General features: G+C 44.2%; 1 protein-coding gene across 1 annotated transcript in view; it reads right to left on the reverse strand.

Moving 5' to 3' along the window:
* The window catches only part of cdh4 (cadherin 4, type 1, R-cadherin (retinal)), a 76,574-nt gene that overhangs the window by 2,982 nt on the left and 51,905 nt on the right, over positions 1 to 21,687 (reverse strand). Inside the window, exons 7-12 of the mRNA XM_053411213.1 lie at positions 16,357 to 16,494; positions 11,013 to 11,198; positions 10,472 to 10,725; positions 6,167 to 6,309; positions 1,466 to 1,702; positions 509 to 742 (exon numbers count right to left, since the gene is read on the reverse strand). Coding sequence (XP_053267188.1) covers positions 509 to 742; positions 1,466 to 1,702; positions 6,167 to 6,309; positions 10,472 to 10,725; positions 11,013 to 11,198; positions 16,357 to 16,494 — 1,192 coding nt within the window. The remainder of the gene's footprint in view (positions 1 to 508; positions 743 to 1,465; positions 1,703 to 6,166; positions 6,310 to 10,471; positions 10,726 to 11,012; positions 11,199 to 16,356; positions 16,495 to 21,687) is intronic.

A 21,687-nucleotide genomic window follows, 5' to 3' on the forward strand; every position in this document is an offset into this window, starting at 1 on the left:
GTCGGCAGTTCGATCCCCAGTCTGAACCATCTGCATGCCGAAGTGTCCTTGGGCAAGATGCTGAACCCCGAATGGCCCCGTGTAGAATAACAATGGAGATGTAGATGCACTGTATGAATGTGTGTGTGAATGGGTGAATGTGAAACTGTAATGTAAAGCGCTTTGAGTGGTCATCAAGACTAGAAAAGCTCTATATAAATACAAATCCATTTACCAAGTATCTGAGTGAGAGGCTACGGACATTCTCCTTCAGTTTGTCCTGCCGGCCCCCGAGTCAAGATAATGTCTGAATGAGTCCACGTGAGAACACAGCAGGAGATTCACCGTGAGTGAGTTAGTGTGTTGATGAGAAACAAACGAGGTGTCATTTAGATAAAATGTGACATATTTTCTGAATTCTTACTGCCTAAATTGCAGATGATCGAATTTTAGATGTCAGACTTTTAACACCCCTGCAGAAAAAGACCAGTTGCGCTGAGGTCTGATGGTTCCACCTCGTCGTACTCACTGAGCAGTATGATGATGCAGATGAGGATAGCGATGATGGCCCCGGTGCCGAGTCCAGCGGCTGCCACGGCCCCCGTGGTGCTGCAGTCTCCGTTATCGTCACAGGGACACACTTTGACTCTGATCATGGAGCGGTTGGACAGAGGAGGGTTCCCCGAGTCGGACACGATGACGGGGATCTCGTACACACTTGCCTCCAGGTAAGGAATCCTCAGCCTGAGCTGAGCGTAGTCGCCTGCGGAAAGTGACAAAGTGGAGAAACATTAAGAGATGGAGGGGAGCGAAATCGGAGGGAGAAAGGAGGAGAAGATGAAGGCTGAAATAAGATTAGAGAGTGGACTGTCGGGGGAAGGTACATTTTGTTTACTGCAGCGTATCATGTCATCACGTGCACGGGCATGAGGAAATGACAAACCAAATCAAAGCAGCCAGCAGCGAACGAACTGTCAGCGATCATTCCGACGTGTGGGTATGTTCGCGAGGAGCCAATAAAGATATAAAGACGTAATGTGAGAATGTATAACCTTCAGCATCTATCATTTAGTCGAGCTCAGACAAGAGTCTCAGTGGGAGAAGAATCCAGGTATGTGATCAGATTTGTCCTCAAGACAACTGCTGTGATACATCCATCTGGGTGGATTAGGTGACAGATGGGCGGCTCGGGGGACAGAGAGATGAATGGATCTCATTTGTCACAAACGCTGGATCGTACGTCAGCTCTTGATGGTACCCGCATCTCTCACTGTGAGCTGTTTAGGACATTTTCTTAAACTTCTCCCACAGCTCACAGCCCGCCTAGATCCCCCGACAGTTATTCTACAACAACCCTTGTGCTAAGTTTATGGTTGAATTCAGCGGAGGATGCTGAAGGGGTCCTCTGTGATTCCTCTACACTTCCTCTCCTGCCTCCTGTCCTGACTCCCAACTGTCTCGTGAAGAGTGAACAGCATTTAATTACCGCTCAGCCTTGAAATGGTCCAGTTGCGGCGGACGGCGGCAGGAAACGAAGGCAGCTCGAAGACGAAGGGCCCCACGTTGGGGTCGGCGTCAGCGTCCGAGGCCGTGATGTTGATCCTGGAGCTGGGCCGCGCACGCTCACACACCTGGGCCTCCCGGGGAATCAGCACCGGGGCGTTGTCGTTGACGTCGATCAGGTAGATCTGGAGGGTTCCTGTCCCGCTGGCCTGAGGCGAGCCTGGAGAGAGAGAGAGAGAGGAGGCAATGAGACCACGAGGAGGAGCCGGTGAGTAAATGAGAGAAGGAGCAGAGGGGTGGATGAAATGATGGAAGATGCAGCAAGCAGCAGGATGGGGGGGGTGAGAAAGCTACAGAAGACGGCAAAACAATCCTTTCATTTCACTCCAGGGCCATTTTTCCAGCCGATTCATGTGTTGAAGTGAGAAAATGAGGCGGCGAGATGGAGAAAAACAACTGGGGGAGAAAAATGTTTTGTTTACCGAGTGGCTGAAAGTGCAGGGGCAACATTTGTAGTGGAGCGCCCGAACAAAACAGCCGGACCGAATGAAAGGACACATAAATGTTTCAGCGTGTGGAAAGGCTCAGACGAGGCTCGTAGTGGAGGGGACCGAGGCTCACATGAAGATTGCTGTTATCTGCACGATGCTGGGAAATGACTCAAACACTAACCATTTACTGGGTCCACCAACACAGACCCATCATAACACCGTCTGCCAGACCAGAACAGAACCGGATCAGGTCAGGAGACAGGGCTGTGGTGTTTAATGCACCGTTAGCAGCTCTGATTGCAGCGTGCACTGTAAGTGAACTGCACTCGCACTGAATGACAAATGGTGTTTTCTTTTTGCCGCTGCCTCGTTGTACGACACGGTGCTGGGAACGAGCGCCTCGTTGCTTTCACGATGCAAAGTGAACTTGCTCTGCTGATCGGTCTCGAGTCTCAACACGAGAGCAGGGGAAAAACATTTGTAATGAGGTTGAACTCTGGTGTGAGGTGACTCTGTTTCTGCTGGACTGAAAATGATCGAGAACGTCTCTTCATAAATTTCACATATCGATGCATCTAATTGATTCGGTTGAATAAAGGTCCTGAAAGCGTATTTGCTCCATCAGCTTGAAAAAGAACTGAAGATGATTGTGACTTTATATGTGAGACAGTCTCTGCTGTTTTTTTTTTTAAATGAATGTACATGCACCAATCAGACGAGCGCATATTGGATTAAAAATGTGACAACTGCTGATTGTCTATTTAAACTGTCAGACCACTGACAATGAAATGTGATGAAACCTCAGAAAAACATCCCAGCAAAAGACATTTGCATAGCCTTTATAATGCTGAACTGTTTTATGATAAATAATACAGATGGGGGTTTTCCTCCAAAATGTAACTTTGATTGTTGCTTATTTACTCATTAATATTTAATCTCATAGAGAAATAGAAGATGTGCAGTTTTCAGGGACTGTAAGTCGTCAAAGTGCTGACACAAGTGTTGGCTCCATGCGCCCTGCACAGAGCGAATCAGCAAGAACCAAACTCATAAAAGATCAACTCGGATTTGAAAGGGTTTGTTTTCTCAGGGATGTGATTTGAATAAGAGACATAAACACATGAGCAGAGAGTCAATGATGAAAAGACTCCGGGAATACTTTAAGAGAATAGGCACATAATTGGAGTTTTCATTAATTCTATTGAAATTTATTCAACTAGGACTTTAATTATAGAAGGGAAACTACACAATAAAATCACTGGATGGGACCAGATAATTATTGTGACCACAAATGCACAATTTGCTTTACTTGCAAGTTGAGGTGTTTTATTACCTCTAGTTTATGCTCATTGGTTTATGTATTCTCTTGATGTAAGCAGTGTTACATCAAAGTACTGGATGGATTACTATGACAGTAGTAGAATAAGTAGCAGAATGTGGTTTAGGGATGAACCAGTTACATTTTGGTGCAGATCAGATTTTAGTCTCTTTAACATTGAAAGATAGGCTGCAATTTGTTTTGACATTTCCACTGATTTCCCATGAAGTAATTAATGGATCTTGAAGAAAATTTAAAATAAAATCTAACCAGTTGAGTCCAAGTGAGTGTTTGTAAGAAATTTTAAGAAATCCCCCCCTGAGTGTTGATTGAATTAAAGGCAACAGTTGGGCCTTGGTGGAGGTATGCTCACTACACCAGTTTTAATATTGTAAATCTACATTTTTAGAGGTATATATTTCAGTATTTACTCTACGACACCTTCATGTATCTTAACCAAATACCAATTGCAGTGGTCAGCACTGCGGCCTAACAGCTAGCAGGTCCCCGGTTCAAATCCCAGCTCTGCCAGGGTCTGTTTGGAGTTTGCATGTTCTCCCTGTGTTGGTGTGGGTTTTCTGTGTTTACTCTGGCTTCCTCCCACAGTCCAGACACACGTGGAATGGGGTTAGATTGATTGGAAAGGTTTGTTTTCCTCTTTGCAATGTTTTGCCAATGGGTTGTCTTTGTAGACTGTAGACTTTTAATCCAGCCATCCTAACTGTATTTACTTATGATGTGTACTGGCATATATCTGCCTGGGTGTAGATTTCTTTTGGTCTTTTTATTTTCATGATCCTATCCGTTCCATTGGACAATGCCCAGATTGAGCCCCTTGTACCTCTTATATATGTGTGAACCAATAAAATCAAAACAGAATCAAAGAATTTGCTACACCTCACCAAGTGAAAGCAGTCAGGTTGGATCCTACAATTAAAATCACTAATATGTCAAAATAAAGCAAATACATGCGAAACCTATCCAGCTGCTGTCGAGTGTTATGAACTGTTTTATTATTCTGACAAAGCTCTTCACATGTAAATCCACAGCTTCGCCCCTGATGTGATTAGAACAGACTCAGAGTCAGTAGCTCAGTCTCACGGTGTGATGAACTTGATCAAGGCTAATCGTGAATGATGACAAACTACCGATGAAGAGAGGAGTGTGCTGCTCTGCTGAACAGACCGCAGCAGTGACATGTTGTGGCCTCGACATTCAGCTGACAGCCCCCTGCACAGAGCCTGTCAGCGAGCCGGGCTGGAACTACTGATGCAGTGCAGCGTGGCTGGAGTTTACCCCAGCAGCTCACCAGGGTTCTGTTTCAGCTGTTTTCCCTCTATCACACAGTAAAGTGGTGCATCAGCTATGTAAATGTCGGCCGCCTGGCGCCCCAAGGCCCCTTCGACCGTCTTGTCGGTTGTGATTGGCCGGGTGCTTCGCTGCTTCTCTTACGCTTGGCTTGAGTAGAATAAGCAAAGAGAATTTCAATCAAAGTGGAATATATCCCCTTGTTGACTTTGGGCTCCAGAATCAATAGGCAGTCAACACTTTGAGCTTAGCTTAGTTTGCTTCAGGGCAACTGATCCCTCATTTCTCACTGGAGTGAAAACACCTGAGTCCCTCCTGCTCACACACAGAGCTTTAGTTCTGTTACTCAACACCAGCACTGACACACATTATTCTCAGCCTGCTTCCTACAGGGAGACAGAGAAATGAACATTCAGTGTATGAACAAAATATTTCTCTCATTCACACTGCAGCCACAACATAGACTCATCCTTTAGACCTGTGCCTTTGCAAACACACAGTTTCAAAGCACCTCCAAGCGTTGTAACGAGTTTCTCTACTGTTGAGGTGAGGTGCATTGAGAGGAATGAAACACTACACAAGCTATGGCACATGTTCTCTGCTGTAGCCCCACACTGTATTCATGACTACTACTATGATGATGATGACAGTAACAAAAAATAAAGTCAACAATAAAATCCTTCTAACTTTTCATACTATGTACAAACTGAACACAAAAACATAAAAGCAAGCTGTAGCAGCTCTGTGAGGCACAGTGATGCTTACATGAGGACGTTTTTGTGTGTTCATGAGGTGTCAGATAAATAATATTAATAATGTACTTATGACTTGGAAAATCTGGGCGAACGATTTCTCAAGACTGAACAACATCTCGGACAGTCATGACGTCATCACTTTTAGATCGTTTAACATCATTTTACAACTATTTTACAAACACTAATGTGAACTCCCATAAACACATAAATAGAACACATCCATGCTTCTCCACATTCTGAAGTTGGGACAATGGCTTCACAACTCACGTGAATGAACAGTTTAACATGTTTCCCATCTTAGTGTGTGTTAGCTGCTAACTAAACTGATCACTTTAAGAATGCCATTCGTTTTACAGATATAAATCAAAGTAAAGGACAAAACCTGATGATGACAGGTTGAGGTATCACCAAAAGTTTTGTGCGTATTTTTTTTTATTAGGTATTTAGAGCCTCTAAAAGACATTGTGATCGACAGCTGAGATTGATCCATGATTGGTCCGCCGTGGGAATATGCTACCATTACCCAATTACCACTGTCACAACACTTATAGGTTTGTCTGGCCCCTAGTGATGTCACCAGTATTAGACAGCAGCACCTGTATCCGAGATCTATTTTCACTTCATTCATGTCCAGTGACAGGAGGTGGGGACGTGTTGTCCATACAGTCATTGGACGTCTCCTGGAGACCATGATCGCACCGAATTTCCTATGACATCATCTAATAATTGCTGGGATGCTTGGATATTGCTGTCACTGTACAGCCGCTCGAATCACCACGACACACACAGGCATCCTGACTTACCAGACTTACCATTGTCGAATGCCAGGAACGTGGCCTCGTACACGTTGTTCTTTACGTACATGGACTCTCGGTCCAGGAGCGCCATGGTGGTGATCTGACCGTTGGTCCTGTTGATCTTCAGCCAGTTCGCTGGGTCTGACAGCTTGGAATACCTGTGCACGCGAACACACACACACACACACACACACACACACACACACACACACACACACACACACACACACACACACACACACACACACGCACACACACACACACACACACACACACAAACACACACACAAAGACAAACAGACAGTTAGACAGGCAGAAGGTTCATTAAATCCAAAGGCAAATGCAGGCACCGATAGATTCCAGAAATGAACTTTAGCAGCCAACTGTTACTTGAACTCCAGCATCTCTGAACCTTAATGTTTGTGAATCCAAACTAGTCATTATCAGATTCAATGTTCATTACCATAATAAGAAATACCAGCCAAGCACCTTTGAAATATTACAGTGACATGGAGTGTGAAACATATGTTTACTGAGCTCATCATAGCAGCAGCTCATTAGCATGAAGACCGATGGAAACCTGAACCCAGATGCCGAGCAGCAAGGCAGCGCTCCTAACAACTTCACCGCTCTTTCTACCCACACAGGCGCCACGGCAACTCTCATCACTGTCACCGGTCGATACCTCACCGGAGTGGAGTGTGACAGCTGCAATTACAGTCCATAAATCCCATTAACAACTATGACGAGTCGTAACATGCGACTGAGTGGAAGAAGTGCTCCTCTCTCGGGTCCTAGTGAGAAAAGGGTAATCATGTAAGTGTCTGCAGTAGGTAGATGGTCAAGGTGTCACCGGGATGAGGGGGGGCAGGGGTGAGAGAGGCATGTGGAGAGTGCGGCGACGGGAGGGAGATCATGGGCGTGTTTCTGAATATAATCGTGGTCAGAAGGAAACGTGAGCAATGGGAAAGGGGGCTTGGTTAAAACAGTGGGTAGGAGGCTGACACTAGTTTCCCGGAGCCTCACAGGCGTGAATCCAATTAATTCCACCTCCAGCTAAAGAAGCACACGACTGGTACACACTCAGCGAACAGTGAAAGAGAGAGGGACACGTTGACAGACGGGATCCCCCTCTATCATATTATCACAGTTTTTACTCGACAAATATTATAGATACATGACAATAAATACAATTTTTAGTGAAAGAACTTGTCACGCAGAGTTAGTCAGAATGTGATGTTGCCCTGCAGGGCCGACTCTGGTGTTTGTGTGACACGTCAGGCATTCTCATCTCCGTCCTGTGCCAACAAGATGTCACCTCCCGCTTTCTGCAGCTGCAGCAAACAGATCCAAGTGTGAGGACTATTTGACACTATTTGAATAACAAACTGTATATGTCGTAGTGTGTAAATTAATTTGTTTATCTAGGGCACATAAATCATATAAAAGATCAAATATTTCCTTAATTGCTGAGATTTTCATATTTTGTCATTTTTATCAATTTGTTTGTGGCAAAGTGAACCACATAAACCATCTTCTATATACTGGGCTTTTATATGATCAGAAGAAAAGTAGAGAAAGAGTGATGATATGAAGTCTGAGCCTCTACTGGAAGAAATTATTTACAAGAGTTTTAATTTTTAATCCACTCCTTTTGCAGATAAATATGAAAGTACAAAATACAAATCTGGATCCATGGAATTTAAATGTAGTTTTCTAAGTAGACTGTTAGTCATTGGTGAGGGTATGCTCTGTATTTATGGCATTCTTGTTTAATGTAAGATTATTTGTTTTATTTATTAAATAAAACAAGTAAATCCATTTTTTTTCTTTATAAAACATATGCTAAATAAAATACAATTCAAAAGCGGTGTTACCTTTTGTCAGATTCAAAAGCATTTAAAACCACTTTTTAGAACCATTTATTGGCAGACTATGATTTCATCTGTTGTATTATCCTTATTGGAACAATTTAAACGCAGAGACCAGACAATCACTGGTTAGAGATTATTAGTTTGTCTATAAACATCGACGTTTCACTGTCAGAAGGTCAAACTGGTCTTTAACTACTCGGAAATAAGCCCTGAATCTCCCACCGTCCAGACAAAGCTCCCGGATCAAGTTGGGAAATTCCTTATTTTGCTTTTAGTTTGAAGAAAGGGAATCAAAGAGCGCAATTAAATAACTGAGGAGGATTTATTGTGCTGGAATTCCAGTTATCTTTTTTCTGAGTTAAGCTAATTTAATCATTGAGGCCTTCTATTAATTCGATGAAAGGTTTTGGTTGCTTGGTAACGGCAGGTGCAACAGTAGTGCAACCTCCGGAGCGCAGAGGACTGAAGGATGAGAGAAGCACGCCTGGCGCCTTCCACGCATTTTTCGACGCTACATCTGAGCGGCTCCTTAATTTGCTCTCGCTGCCACTTAAATCACATCTAAACAGGCCTCGCCTCACATCATCTTTTCTTTCCTTTCCTCCAGGGAGAGAAAAAAACTGAAAATTGAAAAATACAATCTGGCTCCTCTCCCATCTACTGCTCATGCACAGGCCTTCCACTCATCCTCATGCATGTCTGTGTGCGTTTGTGAGTCTACGTTTGTGCATTTCGGTGTCTTTTGTGTATAGATTTTGCGGGGGGGGGGGGTTCAAGTGAGGTCACCTAGAGGGAATACAGCAGCAGCAAGCGAGATGAGACTGTCTGAGCATGAACTGAACTTCGGCTGGCAAGCTGCTGTGGAGAAGACAGCAGCTCTGAGCTCCCATCAATAACACACTGACAAGGAAGAAAGTGACAGGGTCAGAGCGAGCGAGAGGGCGGGAGGGATGAGAGAAAATAGAGTAAAAGCGGAGGTACGTCTCTTTGAGGGCTGAAGAGCTCAACCCACTCAGTTTGCATGTCATGTCTTTTCAGGAGAAACCTGAGAGGTGGCTACTGCTCATTCCTCTGCACAGTGTATATAAGAGCAACTATTCCACTACCTCCCAAACAATCCACTAACATTTCCACTGGGTTCTTCAGTGGAAGAGGCCGTCTCACTGACATTAAGAAAAATCAATCTCTCTCGCCGGAGCTGGCGATGGAGCGGAACGGTGCCGCTGGACCTCAGTGGACACGTGGGAGTTTCTGTAGCACACAAGGTCGATGCCGGGATGGCACGATGCCCGCTGCGTGTCATCCCTTTTAGGAAGGGGAGCGATCAATGAGGAGGAAGAGACGAGGGGGACAAGGGATCTAAGGAGGGTGGGCACGGTGTCCAGCTCATTACAGGATGACCTCTTTACACCAGTCGCCTGGCAACAGGGAGGTAACTGGAGCTGGGGAGGTGGGTGGGGGGGGGGGGGGGGGGGGGGGCAGTGGAGAAATGTCAGAGAAGAGGGATAAACTGTGACGAAACTGTCCAGCACTGATCAAACCCACTGATTCAAAGAGATACAGGAGGGGTGGACACAATATCGGAAGAACGTCACTCTGAATGTATATAAAGTAGTTGTTTGCTTTCAGAGTAGCTTCAGTCCTCCTTCAGACGACTGATATATGAGTCCTTAACTGTGAATAGATCTAAAAACCTCCATTCAAACTAGGTGGGTGCTCTGAGAGGGCAAAACCTCTGCCAAGGCCAATTTCCTATCTCACCACGACAAACCAGTTTTTCCCATTAATCATCTGGACTGTGGGGGCCCACCGTATTAAAATGTTCCTGCCACAGTTCCATAATGATCCATAAAGATCGACATGTCTCATAATAACACAAGAGATCTCTGAGCTGGTGTTTTGCCCATTGCTGCATTGTATAGCTGTGTATTTGCAGTAGTACTAACACAATTAATAACAAGTGGTGTAGTACTTCGAATAACATCTGACATGTTTGCAAATCATTGAGACTTTCTTATTAAGGCTTCCTTATGGTTATTTTTGTTATTATGCCAGTGCTGTACATGTGACACTGTATAACACTGCATACTGCATATTTCAAAGGTTTAAGGTTAAATAATTTGTTAAATCACCACTTTGAAAATGCTATGATCAATATTTTACCAGAATCACTGTCTAAAGTTGCATTTTAGCATCTTTCAGCTCATTGTTTTGGTTTTACATCCCACAACTTATTATTGAGTGGTTGCAGATATTTTCTATTGTATTTCTACGGCATAGAATGGCAAAATGGATATGTAAATGTCCTGTCTAGCTACCTTGAAAAAAAGATTGGATAATCTAAGTACACAAGGCTACAAAATATACAACATAGACCTGGTCGTTTTCAGACATTTTAATGAACAATTGTTGAATACTATAAATTTGATTGAAATAAATTATTCACCTAACGATCTGGTGGATGAAGTGGTCGGGATCTTGGGCAGCAAACACTGTCAGAGTGGTCCCTGCGGGCACGCCCTCCTCGAAGCGGATCATCTTGGGGTTGACAGGGAAGACGGGAGGCTCGTTCACGTCCTGAATAGAGATGGTGACTCCCGCGGTGGACTGGAGAGAGGACTGAATGCCGGTGGCCAGGTGGGCCTGGTTAGACACCACCACGGTCAGCATGAAGGCACGGTTCATTTCAAAATCCACCGGCTGCCGACGTATCGAGGAGGAACGAGAAAGGAGAGGGAGAGAGAGGAAACAAAACTGTGAGCGAAGGGAGGAAAATGAGTGTAGCTGATTGCAAGATAAGTTCTAACTCCAATTTGAGAAATGCCATACAAGTCATTGAGACCTACACACTCAGTCATCAGCATCTGGCACTTCACAGCAGGTGGATACATAGACGAGGCAGTGTTGAATAACAATGCAACCAATTGTTCACTTTCACGTTGAGAAGAGCTGATGTGGAGAATCCAAACAAGCAGCTTCAGCTTTACCTTGATCACTGTCAGCATGCCGTCGTTGGTGATGGGGTTGGTGCGGATGGTGAAGTGGCCCGAGGGGTCGCCGCTGACAATGCGGTACACAGCGTTCCAGTTGGGGCTGTGGGGCTGATCCCTGTCCACCACCGTCAGGTTGGTCACCACCACGTTCACCTTGTTCTCTGGCACCTCTCCAGAAAACTACAGGAGTGGGAGGGAGAGGAGGGGAGGAGGTGAACGAGAGAGGAGGGAGGAGAGGTGACAGGGGGTGAGGACGGGGGAGGCAGCATTATGCTGATGCTGCTCCAGCGGTGGGCTAGTGCATGTTAATAAGTTGATCGTCATCAATCTGTGGGCCTTCTCCATAATTGTGTTTATGAAAACAAACTGCTTTAAGGGTCAAGCCAATAACGCTCATTACATAACTACATGATAGCGAGCGGTGGCAAAACAGATGGAGGAGAAATTAGAAAGAGGAGCGGATGCTGCAGAGAGGGCAGACATGTTTGTTTAAATGAGCATAATAGAGAATCATAGCATTATGTTAATGCAGTCTCTTATTCCACAACGTGTCTTCTATTATGAAACTCTTTATCTGAACTAATGGATTTGTTCAATTACGTGTTTACCCGTGCAATTTAGGTTCTGATAATTCGCCAAATCTGGGTCCCTAATACGCAATTAGATAAGTACTGTAATTAAAGCAGCAGTAGAAATAATCATTGGCTAATGATCTTCGTTATGTCGCAAAGAGAAACAAGTCCCCTCTGACGTAACTCAGGAGGAAACTTGGTGACAGCTGCAGAGCCCGCAGAAGAATTTACAGTGCAATTGGATACATGTCCTTCTCTGTGGGGATTTATCTGACTACAGAGGGATGGACACTCAAAGGTACACACACACAAACACACACACACACACACACACACACACACACACACTAACAGCTCTCATTGTCAGACGATAATCTGGGTTTCCTCTTGTGAAGCGTTAACTTGTTTATGGTGTGTGTCTGCCAGCTGCTGTTCACTTTAATGGCTTCATCATCGTGGGGTTTGAAGCCGTGTCCAAAAACCACCCGATTCCTCTCTTCCTCCCTCTCTCTCCCTCTCTCTCCCTCCCTCTCTCTCCCTCCCTGCCTATCCCCCGCAGTACGACCGGGCTGATAAGCAGAGAACAAATTAAATATGCACTCCCAGTCTCTGGTGAGTGGGCTCCTCCATTTCATTTTCACCCCAAGCTTTAGCAAAAACACCACCACAAACCATCCAAGCTTGTTTGGCCGCACTGTCAGACAGCCAAACAAAATCTCTCTCTCTCTCTCTCTCTCTCTCTCCCTCTCTCTCTCTCTCTCTCTCTCTCTCTCAGAGGCATTCACAATGGTGCTGACTGTAGAGAAGGGGCGCTTCCCAAAATGGCCACTCTCTTTAAAATGCAATGTGGATCCACTGATAAGCCACGAGAGACACAGGCTTCAAGTCCTCTGAAGGATTTGCTCGTTACAAAGAGGGTGGAAAGAGAAGCAGGGCAAATTGACATGTAATGTCACAAAATGTGTCGTCAGGATTATAGATTATGGCTTTTTAGTTATTGTGTATCATCTGCTTGTTGTCCCCAATGCAAGTTGAGCTCCACTGCTGAAAGTGACTGTGGTGATTCAGTAGAGTCAGGTCACAGTCACTGCCTGCACTGGTGCACCTTTGAGCACTGATTTTTAAGTACCAGTAGAGAGGATTCATAAAGTTAGAGGCCGTCCGTTACAAAGTAATATCTATCTTAAATTTCCCGACACTGGCTGCCATAAGTCAAACCAGACTAGTGAAGCTGTGGCAACAAAACTCCTCAGTGTAGGTTTGTGTTGTGTTTATAGCTTCAGTGAAGTTTTTCATATGTAAAAAATATTTTTTTTCTAATTTTGAAAGCACACAAAAATACCTAATGGATGTTAGTTCCCATTTTCTGGTAAACGGCTCTAGTCCTTGGGGATAATATGAGTCCTATGACCTCACCATTCAAATCCACTTTATGTCAGGGTCTTATTTAATGAGCCTGTAACATTTCAATAGATCCCACATGTATTAATGACTGCTCTAAATAAACCGATATAATACAGGGTCACTTCTGCATGATAGCAAACAATCAAATCTTCTCATCTTATACACTGTCTGTAGCCATGTCTGGCCTTCACACGTTGGAGCTACACTTCCAGCCAGGGGAAATTAGTGAGGCTACAGTGCTGCACAGACGCTAAATCATTTAAAGAAAATACATCTGCATCAAGGTGCACTGCACAGCGGGGGAAATCTACTGCCTCCTTCCTGGAAACAGACTCAGCAAATGAAAATGTCCCATTTGACACGGCAGAGCTGGAGCTCTACAAGACTAAATGAGCTGTTCTCTTCCTTCATGGGGAATTGAAAACGGCACCAAATGGAAATTACGGCATTAGGAAGAATAAACGTCCCAAAAACAGACTTGTGCTGATATCAGACTGACATTAGTCCACTTAAGATGGCTCTTATGTCTTTGCTATAGTGTAATAAAGATAAAGCTGCTGGCAACAAGCGTCGATCCTCCACCTTTCTTTTTATGTTACACAGACGTCACGCTGCTTTTCCTGCAATAACAGAAATCTAAATTGAAGAGTGGGAAGCAAAGGGAAAGGAATGGAAGTTAATCATCTCTGGCGCTCCAGCTTTTTCTGCTATTTACAAAGAGCAGCTCTACAGATGAATAACAATTACACATCTGTGAGCCTGTGTGTTTGAGAGTTCATCTTTTATCCTCACAACTTTTCTAGCAGCTCTCCCGCCCGTCCATGTTCAGGGAGTGACCGACCACTGGGTGCACTTCAGCGAAGGTGTGGTACGCTGTCGGAAATCGTTTGATTAGCGGGATTGCAGCCAGAATCGCTGCCCCCCCCCCCCCCCCCCCCCCACCCACACACACAATGGTGAACATAGCAACATCGTAGCACATCCAAACCCATGTGGTGAAATGTATAAAGAATCGGGCATTTATTTTTTTTCAAATTAGTTGCAACATATCAGCTTGGTTTACGCCCCCACAAGCAATTTCACTTAATTAGTGTGCTTAGGATTTCTCTGTGCCTCCTGTAGAGAGCAATGAATTATTCTCCAGTCTGTTATACACAAATAATTACTGAACTACTCCAAGTCGAGTTGCTTGTGTGGGAAGCAAGACAAAAAAAGTGGAGACTGACAATGCCGCGGAAAAAGGCATCTGCTGCAGAACAATTTTTGTTGTGGATTTTCATATGACAGTGAGTCATTGTCTGTGTCTCAGTGGCGTAAAAACAACAAAAACACATTTTTATTCACTTTTACTCATTACCACTTTTGAGTCACACATCAGGATTTGTTTCCGCTGTTCTTTTACTTTTGACTTGCACACACATGTACGTGCGTGTCTCTTCATTGTGTGCCCTGCGTGTCAAGGACGTGTCCGTTGAAGCACGGCATGTCCGTTTCTGTTTGGCAGGGGGACTCTGGTCCAGAGTTTGTCCCCGGTGACGAGCGGTGACGGAGCCAGCGCCGCAGACGGAGGACCGAGCGGCTCTGAGAGGAGCAGCCGACTTGTTCACTGAGCTCTACCCCTGACAGCTGGGGAGCTCTTATCAGAGAGCGCGGCTGGAGCTGTACTTGCAATGTGCGCTGATGACGGCCCTGCCGAGGAGACAGGGATCACAGTGTGTGACGCTGACACACTGCCTCGGAGCTCTGCTGCAGACAGCCTCAGTCCCTCAGAAGTGCTCACATAAAAGAGTAGCTACAATCCAGGCTGGGCGTGTCAGGCTGCGATCAGCATTTTGATTCTATACGATGAGGCTGAGTTTAGAGAGTCGAGATACAACATGGAGAAAAATACAGAAACCTACACATCCATACATCTACACACACAAGCATTGACAGTCTCCGCTTTGCTGTTTCTTCACCAATAACCTCTCAAAGTAAAACTCATCGACAAAAAACACACTACTCCTGACAAACCACACTCTGCTATAGCGAAGTGGGCCAGCTGCAGCCTGGCTTCCTGTCAGCCCGACGTGGAGGTATCAGGGACCAGGGCCAGATGCCTACAGACAAACCCTGGCCACCAGAGCCCCCCCGCTGGCAGGACACACACAGAGGGGGAGGTGGGATTATACTTCCCATCTCCAAAACTGATTTCCATCTCACTTTCAGGCACACTATCTTTTTCTATCTCTCTCTGTTTTTTTAAATTTTTTTCATACCTGTCACTGTGTTGTCATATATTTTATATATATCTGTCCTTACCCCACATCTTTGTCAGCTGTAATATTTACGTTTCGTTTGACGGAGACCAGGTAGAGAGCTTTCTTGAACTTGGATGCTTGTGTAACCTGCTCTGCCTAAAAATAATCTACCCTTATATACAATACTATGTATAGCATGAGGGCTCTATAGAACTTTATAGGGATATTTAGGGCGTGTACGAAAACAAGTGGGGTGGAGAGGGGAGCTGACTCTTGCCAAGGCTCTTGTCAGCATTAATCTTAATTCCTTTTTCAGACCCTCCTCTTGACATGGGTAAAAAAGACAAGAAGAAAGAAAAGCCGTATCTACGAAATAATATATTAATGGCAAAGCTAATATGATGAAATACAGCTACAACTTAGATATAACACATTGTCCTGCTACAAAAGAATAAGACGAAATAACAGTTACCCATTTTAACTTAAAAATCTAGTAGCCATAAATTACTCTTGATTGGATATAAACCTACAGTTAATACGTGGCTTGAAATCCTCAAAGAGATTCATAAACTGGAAAGACTGACTTTTCTTACAAGATATAGAAATAAGACTTACATTGCCAAACTGAAAAAAACGCATTCAGTATTGTCAGAATAGGACTAAAGGCTGTGACCTCCCTCTTCATCTATACTGTTGAAAATGTACTTTGCCTTCTGTTTACAGACTCCCCTTCATATGTTGTGTATATGTATGTATGTGTTAGACCCTTGGCCACATTTCATCATGTAAGTATCTGTTAGATATGGAGGATGTAGTGCCTGAGGGCTTTTTTGTACTGTATTTTTTTCTGTCATAAACAAAAACTTATTTAAGAACTTATTTATATTAAAAACAGGGCATGGGTGAGGCTCTGCATTTTTATGAAAAAAATGTCAAATCCATTTGAATTGATTGAATAATTACAGATTTTCAGTAACAGTTCATTTTTTACATAGTAAATGTCTCAAGAAGGAAAAAAGGCTCCTCAGCTTTCAGCAAAAAGGGAAATGTACCTAATTCTCCCTTCTCCCATCTAGTAATTTTCATTTTAAATAAAACATCAGAGTAAAGCTGTGGACTCACCGTCCTGACTGTCAGTTCTGGGGGATTGTCATTGATGTCAGTGATGGAGATTAGAGCTGTGGCTGTGTTGGACAAACCAAAGTTCAAGTTGCCCTCCATGTCTGTGGCCTGGACGATGATGGTGTACTGAGACACTTTCTGCAGAAAGATCAGAGAAAGAGAAAACACACTCAGACATGCAGATATATCAAATGCTGCAAAAAACACAGACACAAGACTGAATCAATTAATACATGTTTTTCCCATTTGACAATGACCCAGTGAGTTATAAATTAGTAAATATATAAGTCATAAATGAGTGAATGCATTAATAAAATCCTCTTTAGCTTCCAGTGATATGTCAACCCAGTCTGGATATGTGCACATCTTCACTTTTTGCTAAGCTACAGACCAACTGGAGTCGGTTAGAGCACCTGATTTGTTCAATAACAGATTAAGTAAACAGCACACACACACACACACACACACACACATGCACACGCGCACGCACAGGCACAGGCACACGCACACACACAAACAACCATACACAGAGCAATGTGTTGGTAACAGGCTCATCCATTATTGCCTTAAAGTATTTGTGCTGTGTGAACATGGACCTGCATCATCAGTCATTTTAATGGAGGCCCCGCCACTTCAAGACGTGCCACGGAGCTTCAGAAAATACCGGGAGGTGAACAGGCCTTATTTAGTCTTTTTACTGGAAGGAAAGGAGGTGCTTCCTTCATCCCCCCCCCCCCCCCCCCCCCCCCCCCCCCCCTGAGGGGAGTACAGCACACACTGCAATGTAACAATGCCATGACGAGACACTGTCACACACCAGGACTTGTTCAGACACGAGAGAATGAAAAAGAAACATCATGACCCTATTAATGGTACTGAAAGTTCAGTCCCATCACTGGAGAGGAGTAGTGTATGTGTGTTTGTGTGTTTGTGTGTGTGAGTGTGAGTGTGTGTGTGAGTGTGTGTGTGTGGTGTGTCCGTCCTGACAGTATAAGCCTCTCTGCTTTGTGTTCTTTTCCTCTTCCTATTAATCCATCTGCTTCAGGCCTCCATTGTGTCAGAGAAAAGAGAGGGAGCAAGATGGAGTGGACGTCAAGGACGGGCCAGCGTTCGCCACGCAGGCCCCGGCTGCTTTGCTTAAAATCCCAATTCCCTTACCATGGAAAGCCTGATGTTTGTTTGCTGCTGGGCTAGTTTCATCAAATTCACTGCACTACTGGGTCACGCATTCAAAACAACTTGGTGGCCAGTGGCGCGGGTGTCAGGGACTGCCTGGAGGAAGAAGAGCAAACCTAGCAAAGGGACTCGCAGAGGTACAGGGGGCAGTCTTTGCTTCCTGATAGGCACCAGCGTTTTTTGCTTTTATTTCTTCTAGTTTTGTCTGTTTTCCTTCTTCCCCCCTCTGGTTTAATGCGTGCTCTGTGTTAACTCACATTCTGTGCCTCTTTTGATCTCTCGCTATCTTTCTCCTCACATCTTGGTTGCTCAGTGTTCTCCCTCTGTCACTTCTCTATCCGTCTATCTCTCCACCGGTCTCTGTCTATCTTTAAATCTCACATTTCTTTTCCACTTGTGAGGGATGCAGCCGATTGTTGGATCAGTCACACCACCGCAGCCAGTTAAAACACGCATCTGGATTCATTTAGCTTCTCCCCAAGTCACCATGAAATGCGTCGACAAGTTAATCTGCACCGAGGCAATCCTATTAATGAAAACTCAATACTGGCTGCCCTTTATTAGACTCATAATGAAATATCAATACCATCTCTCCTCAAAGAGCGCTTCAGTAAATAAAGCCTTCCATGAATGTGTCTCTCTGCACTCATTTGGTCACATACATCAATGGACAAATAGCACCAGGTGACTACGTTGGTGTAGTCAGGTGTAGAGAAGTGACAGTAGCATGGCCAGCAGGTGGAGCTCTCACACAGCCAGGGGAGAAGGCAGCTGACTCCCGTCCTGCACGGTTGTATCACTCATGTGAGGGCAGTTGCGAGTTTATGGCCCTTCTAGCTCACATGCACATCCGCTAATGCTCCAGCGAGTGGGAACAGGTGGGACACTCAGACTTATACACACCGGGCATATATGGGCATGAGCAGGCACAACAAACACAGACATGCACACACACAAACACACACACACACACACACACACATACACATACACACACACACACACTAACACACACACACACACACACACACACACACACACACACAAAGCTGTCCCAAAGTAGCTGCAGTAAAGGGCTCTCTAATGAGTCCTATGGAAGTGCTAAAGAGAAAATCTCTGTTAGATTAGAGCCCAGCGCTGGCAGCGAACACAGCTTCTTGTCCCACCACCGACAGCCCAGTCTCCCCCACAGGCCTGGAGCATCACGGAAGCTGAGAGCCATCGGAGGCCACAGAAACACCTGCACGCAGAGCTCCGCCAACAAAAGACGCCATTCCTTTTTTTCAAGCAGTGCAAATGAGGTACTTTACCATCGTGGAGGAAAGAAACAGGGAAAAAAGCTTTAGTCTATTGATGTTTGGCAAACAGCAGGCAGCACCGGCTCCAAAAAAAAAAAACTGGCTGTTCAGGGTTTGTAAGCAAATGGACTCGTGCTCCAGAGAGACTTTATTAACGAAAATACAGTAAAGGAAAACAGTTGGTAAGAGGACAGTGAACAAGGTTTTTTGGGCTACACAGGTACAGTGGTGAATGAATTAAGCTGGGAGGGGTCAGTAGAAAGAGAGAGAGAGAGAGAGAGAGAGAGAGAGAGAGAGAGAGAGAGAGAGAGAGAGAGAGAGACCTCTGCACTTTATTTGGATTGTTTGTGGATTGTGTTCCGGCTGCTGGGCTCCTACTGGTCACAGTCATTAGCTTGTCACTTACAATCTGTCTCAAATGCCCTGAGACTCTCCCACTCCCCCCCCCCCTCTCTCTCTCTCTCTCTCTCTTTCTCTCGCTCTCTCTCTCCCTCAGTGTCAGTGACCCCTGCAACAGTTTCCGTTCAGCTGAGATCTCCTCTATTAAATTGAATGGATTAGATTTGATACCATTCCATTTCATTAAATCTTATTTTAGTTCGATTCAGTTCAATTTAGTCCAGTTCATTTACACATCCGATTCTCTAGCTCAGTAAATGTAGTCACCTCCGCCTAGAATGTTATGTCTTCATCACTGTTTGTTTGTTTGTGTTTTGTTTGTTCTGGTTCCTGGACGGATTAACCATGAAACTCGGTGGACGGATGTGTTACGGGTCAGGAAAGAAAACATAACATTTTGGAGTGAGCCCGACCCTGTAATTGTTTTTCCACTTTCTTTTGTTTCAATTTTTTTCATTGAGAGACTGATATTTATGAGCTGTTGCAAGTTGGTGCAGATCCAAATTAAAATCTGGATTAAGTACATTTAAATCGGGTTTTATAAGGGGGCATAATTAGCCTCGGTGGAGGGAAGAACCCATAAAGTTTTATGGCCGGTCCAGATCATTGGGTGTTTTTTTTTTTTCCTTTCTTAAACACTGCGAGATAAAACATTTGAGAGTTGAATCCTCAGAAAGAATTTTGTACAAATCTTGATGGAAAAATTCGGTGATTTGTATTGATGAGTGTTCAAATACTGGTGTGGATCCAAATGAAAATGCGGATCTATTGGATTACAAATATTTTCAAAGGGAGGCTAGTCTTTCTCCAGCTGCAGGATTATGTTTTTCTTTTTACTTTCTTTTCATATTATTAAGGTTATAAGGCAACTTCCCTGTTTATGTTTCTATCGTAAGAGCTAAAGAACCATGTTGATCGACCTGTCTAGTTACAAGTAAAGCACCGGCCGCTGTGGGACTTCTGTTCTGTCATACAGTACATATTTTTCTAGTTAGTCCCAAAATATTGCAGAGAAGCTTGTTTTATTTCCATCTTCATCACCCATTCCTCTCTGTTCATCCCTCGCGCGGATGTCTCCCATGTTGGGTTGAGGACACAAGCGGCTCCCGACTGGTTTGAAGACAGCACAAGCCAGCGGAAACTTATTGGCAGCAGCACGCAGTTCTCTGAAAGTTTTGTCTGAATCCCATTGTAGAAATAATCACTATGTAGGTAAATCTGAGATATAAACTCTGAATCCACTTGGTTATATACGCCTCCACATTAACGCAAACAGCTCAGAGTCATCTACGGGATAAATGAAGGAAGTGAGTCACATAATAATAAAGCTGCCAGAATAAAACACACAGACTGGGTGAGGCATTCAGTTAATTGTCTAACTGAGTCTTACAATGCAGAGTGATGCACAGACTCATTGGCTCCAGAATGTCACAAACAGACGAAAGCAGATAAAACAAAAGGTTCTTTCTTCAGCAGGAGATCATGTCAGGTGTGACCTCTCGCTTCAAAGAGCTACAAGAGGAGAAAGGTCTCTCGGACTTAAACAGAATAACAATCCAAATGACATTACACAAAAATGTCAGCCAGCAGAGCACTGTGCAAGCAATAGTGTACAGTCGCTCAGATCACATTCTGAAGAGAGGAACAAGGGAGCAGCTGTAATTCCAACTCCTCCAATCTAAGGAAGCATAAAGGGAAGGAGACGGGCAGTATTTGGATTGAATTAATCAATAGTAGTCATAGTGCTATCCAGCCGTCAGAGGCTTAACTGTAGAAACAGAAAAACAGGAATTAGGAGAGATCCTGAATACAATTAAGCTGCTAATGGGTTTTTTAAGAGACACTTTACCAGTACTATCTGATATCATGTTAAGGACACGCTATTTGTGGTTCAAGAGGAATGTTCACATTTAAACAAAAGAGGGGGAAAGGTTGTTCTAGCTTTTAGATACACTGACACTGAAATGACACATGATTTAACATTCAATAAGGCCTTACACTGAGATGGGAGTAGGCCACATGATGTTAAAATATTTCACCAAAGGTAATCTGGTTTTAACACATTATTTTGAAATAATATTTGGGCTCTGTCACATTGGCTGGGCTCTGACCTGCTGAATGAAAACATCGGGCTGGACACAAATACAGAATGCCTCTCAAGTTCAGGTCGGGCTCGGCAAATCTTCTCATGGGGCTCGGTCGGGTTATTGCCTGAGTCATTTGGCAAAATCTGAACAAAATACACTTTCATCATATCAGATCCAACTTTTGATTATTATGTGGCTTGTTTATATATATTATATCTATTGCCACTGATATGTCTGTAAATTGTAGTTATTCTTGGCTGTGCCAGAGTCGGCAATTATTAAATCAAATTAAATAGGACATGAGATGATTCTGTACACACGATATTGCGAGCAAATTATTCTTTCAACTCATCGGCTGATCCCAAACTGTA

This window comes from Pleuronectes platessa, chromosome 2, assembly GCF_947347685.1.
Source record: "Pleuronectes platessa chromosome 2, fPlePla1.1, whole genome shotgun sequence".
NCBI classification, from domain to species: domain Eukaryota; kingdom Metazoa; phylum Chordata; class Actinopteri; order Pleuronectiformes; family Pleuronectidae; genus Pleuronectes; species Pleuronectes platessa.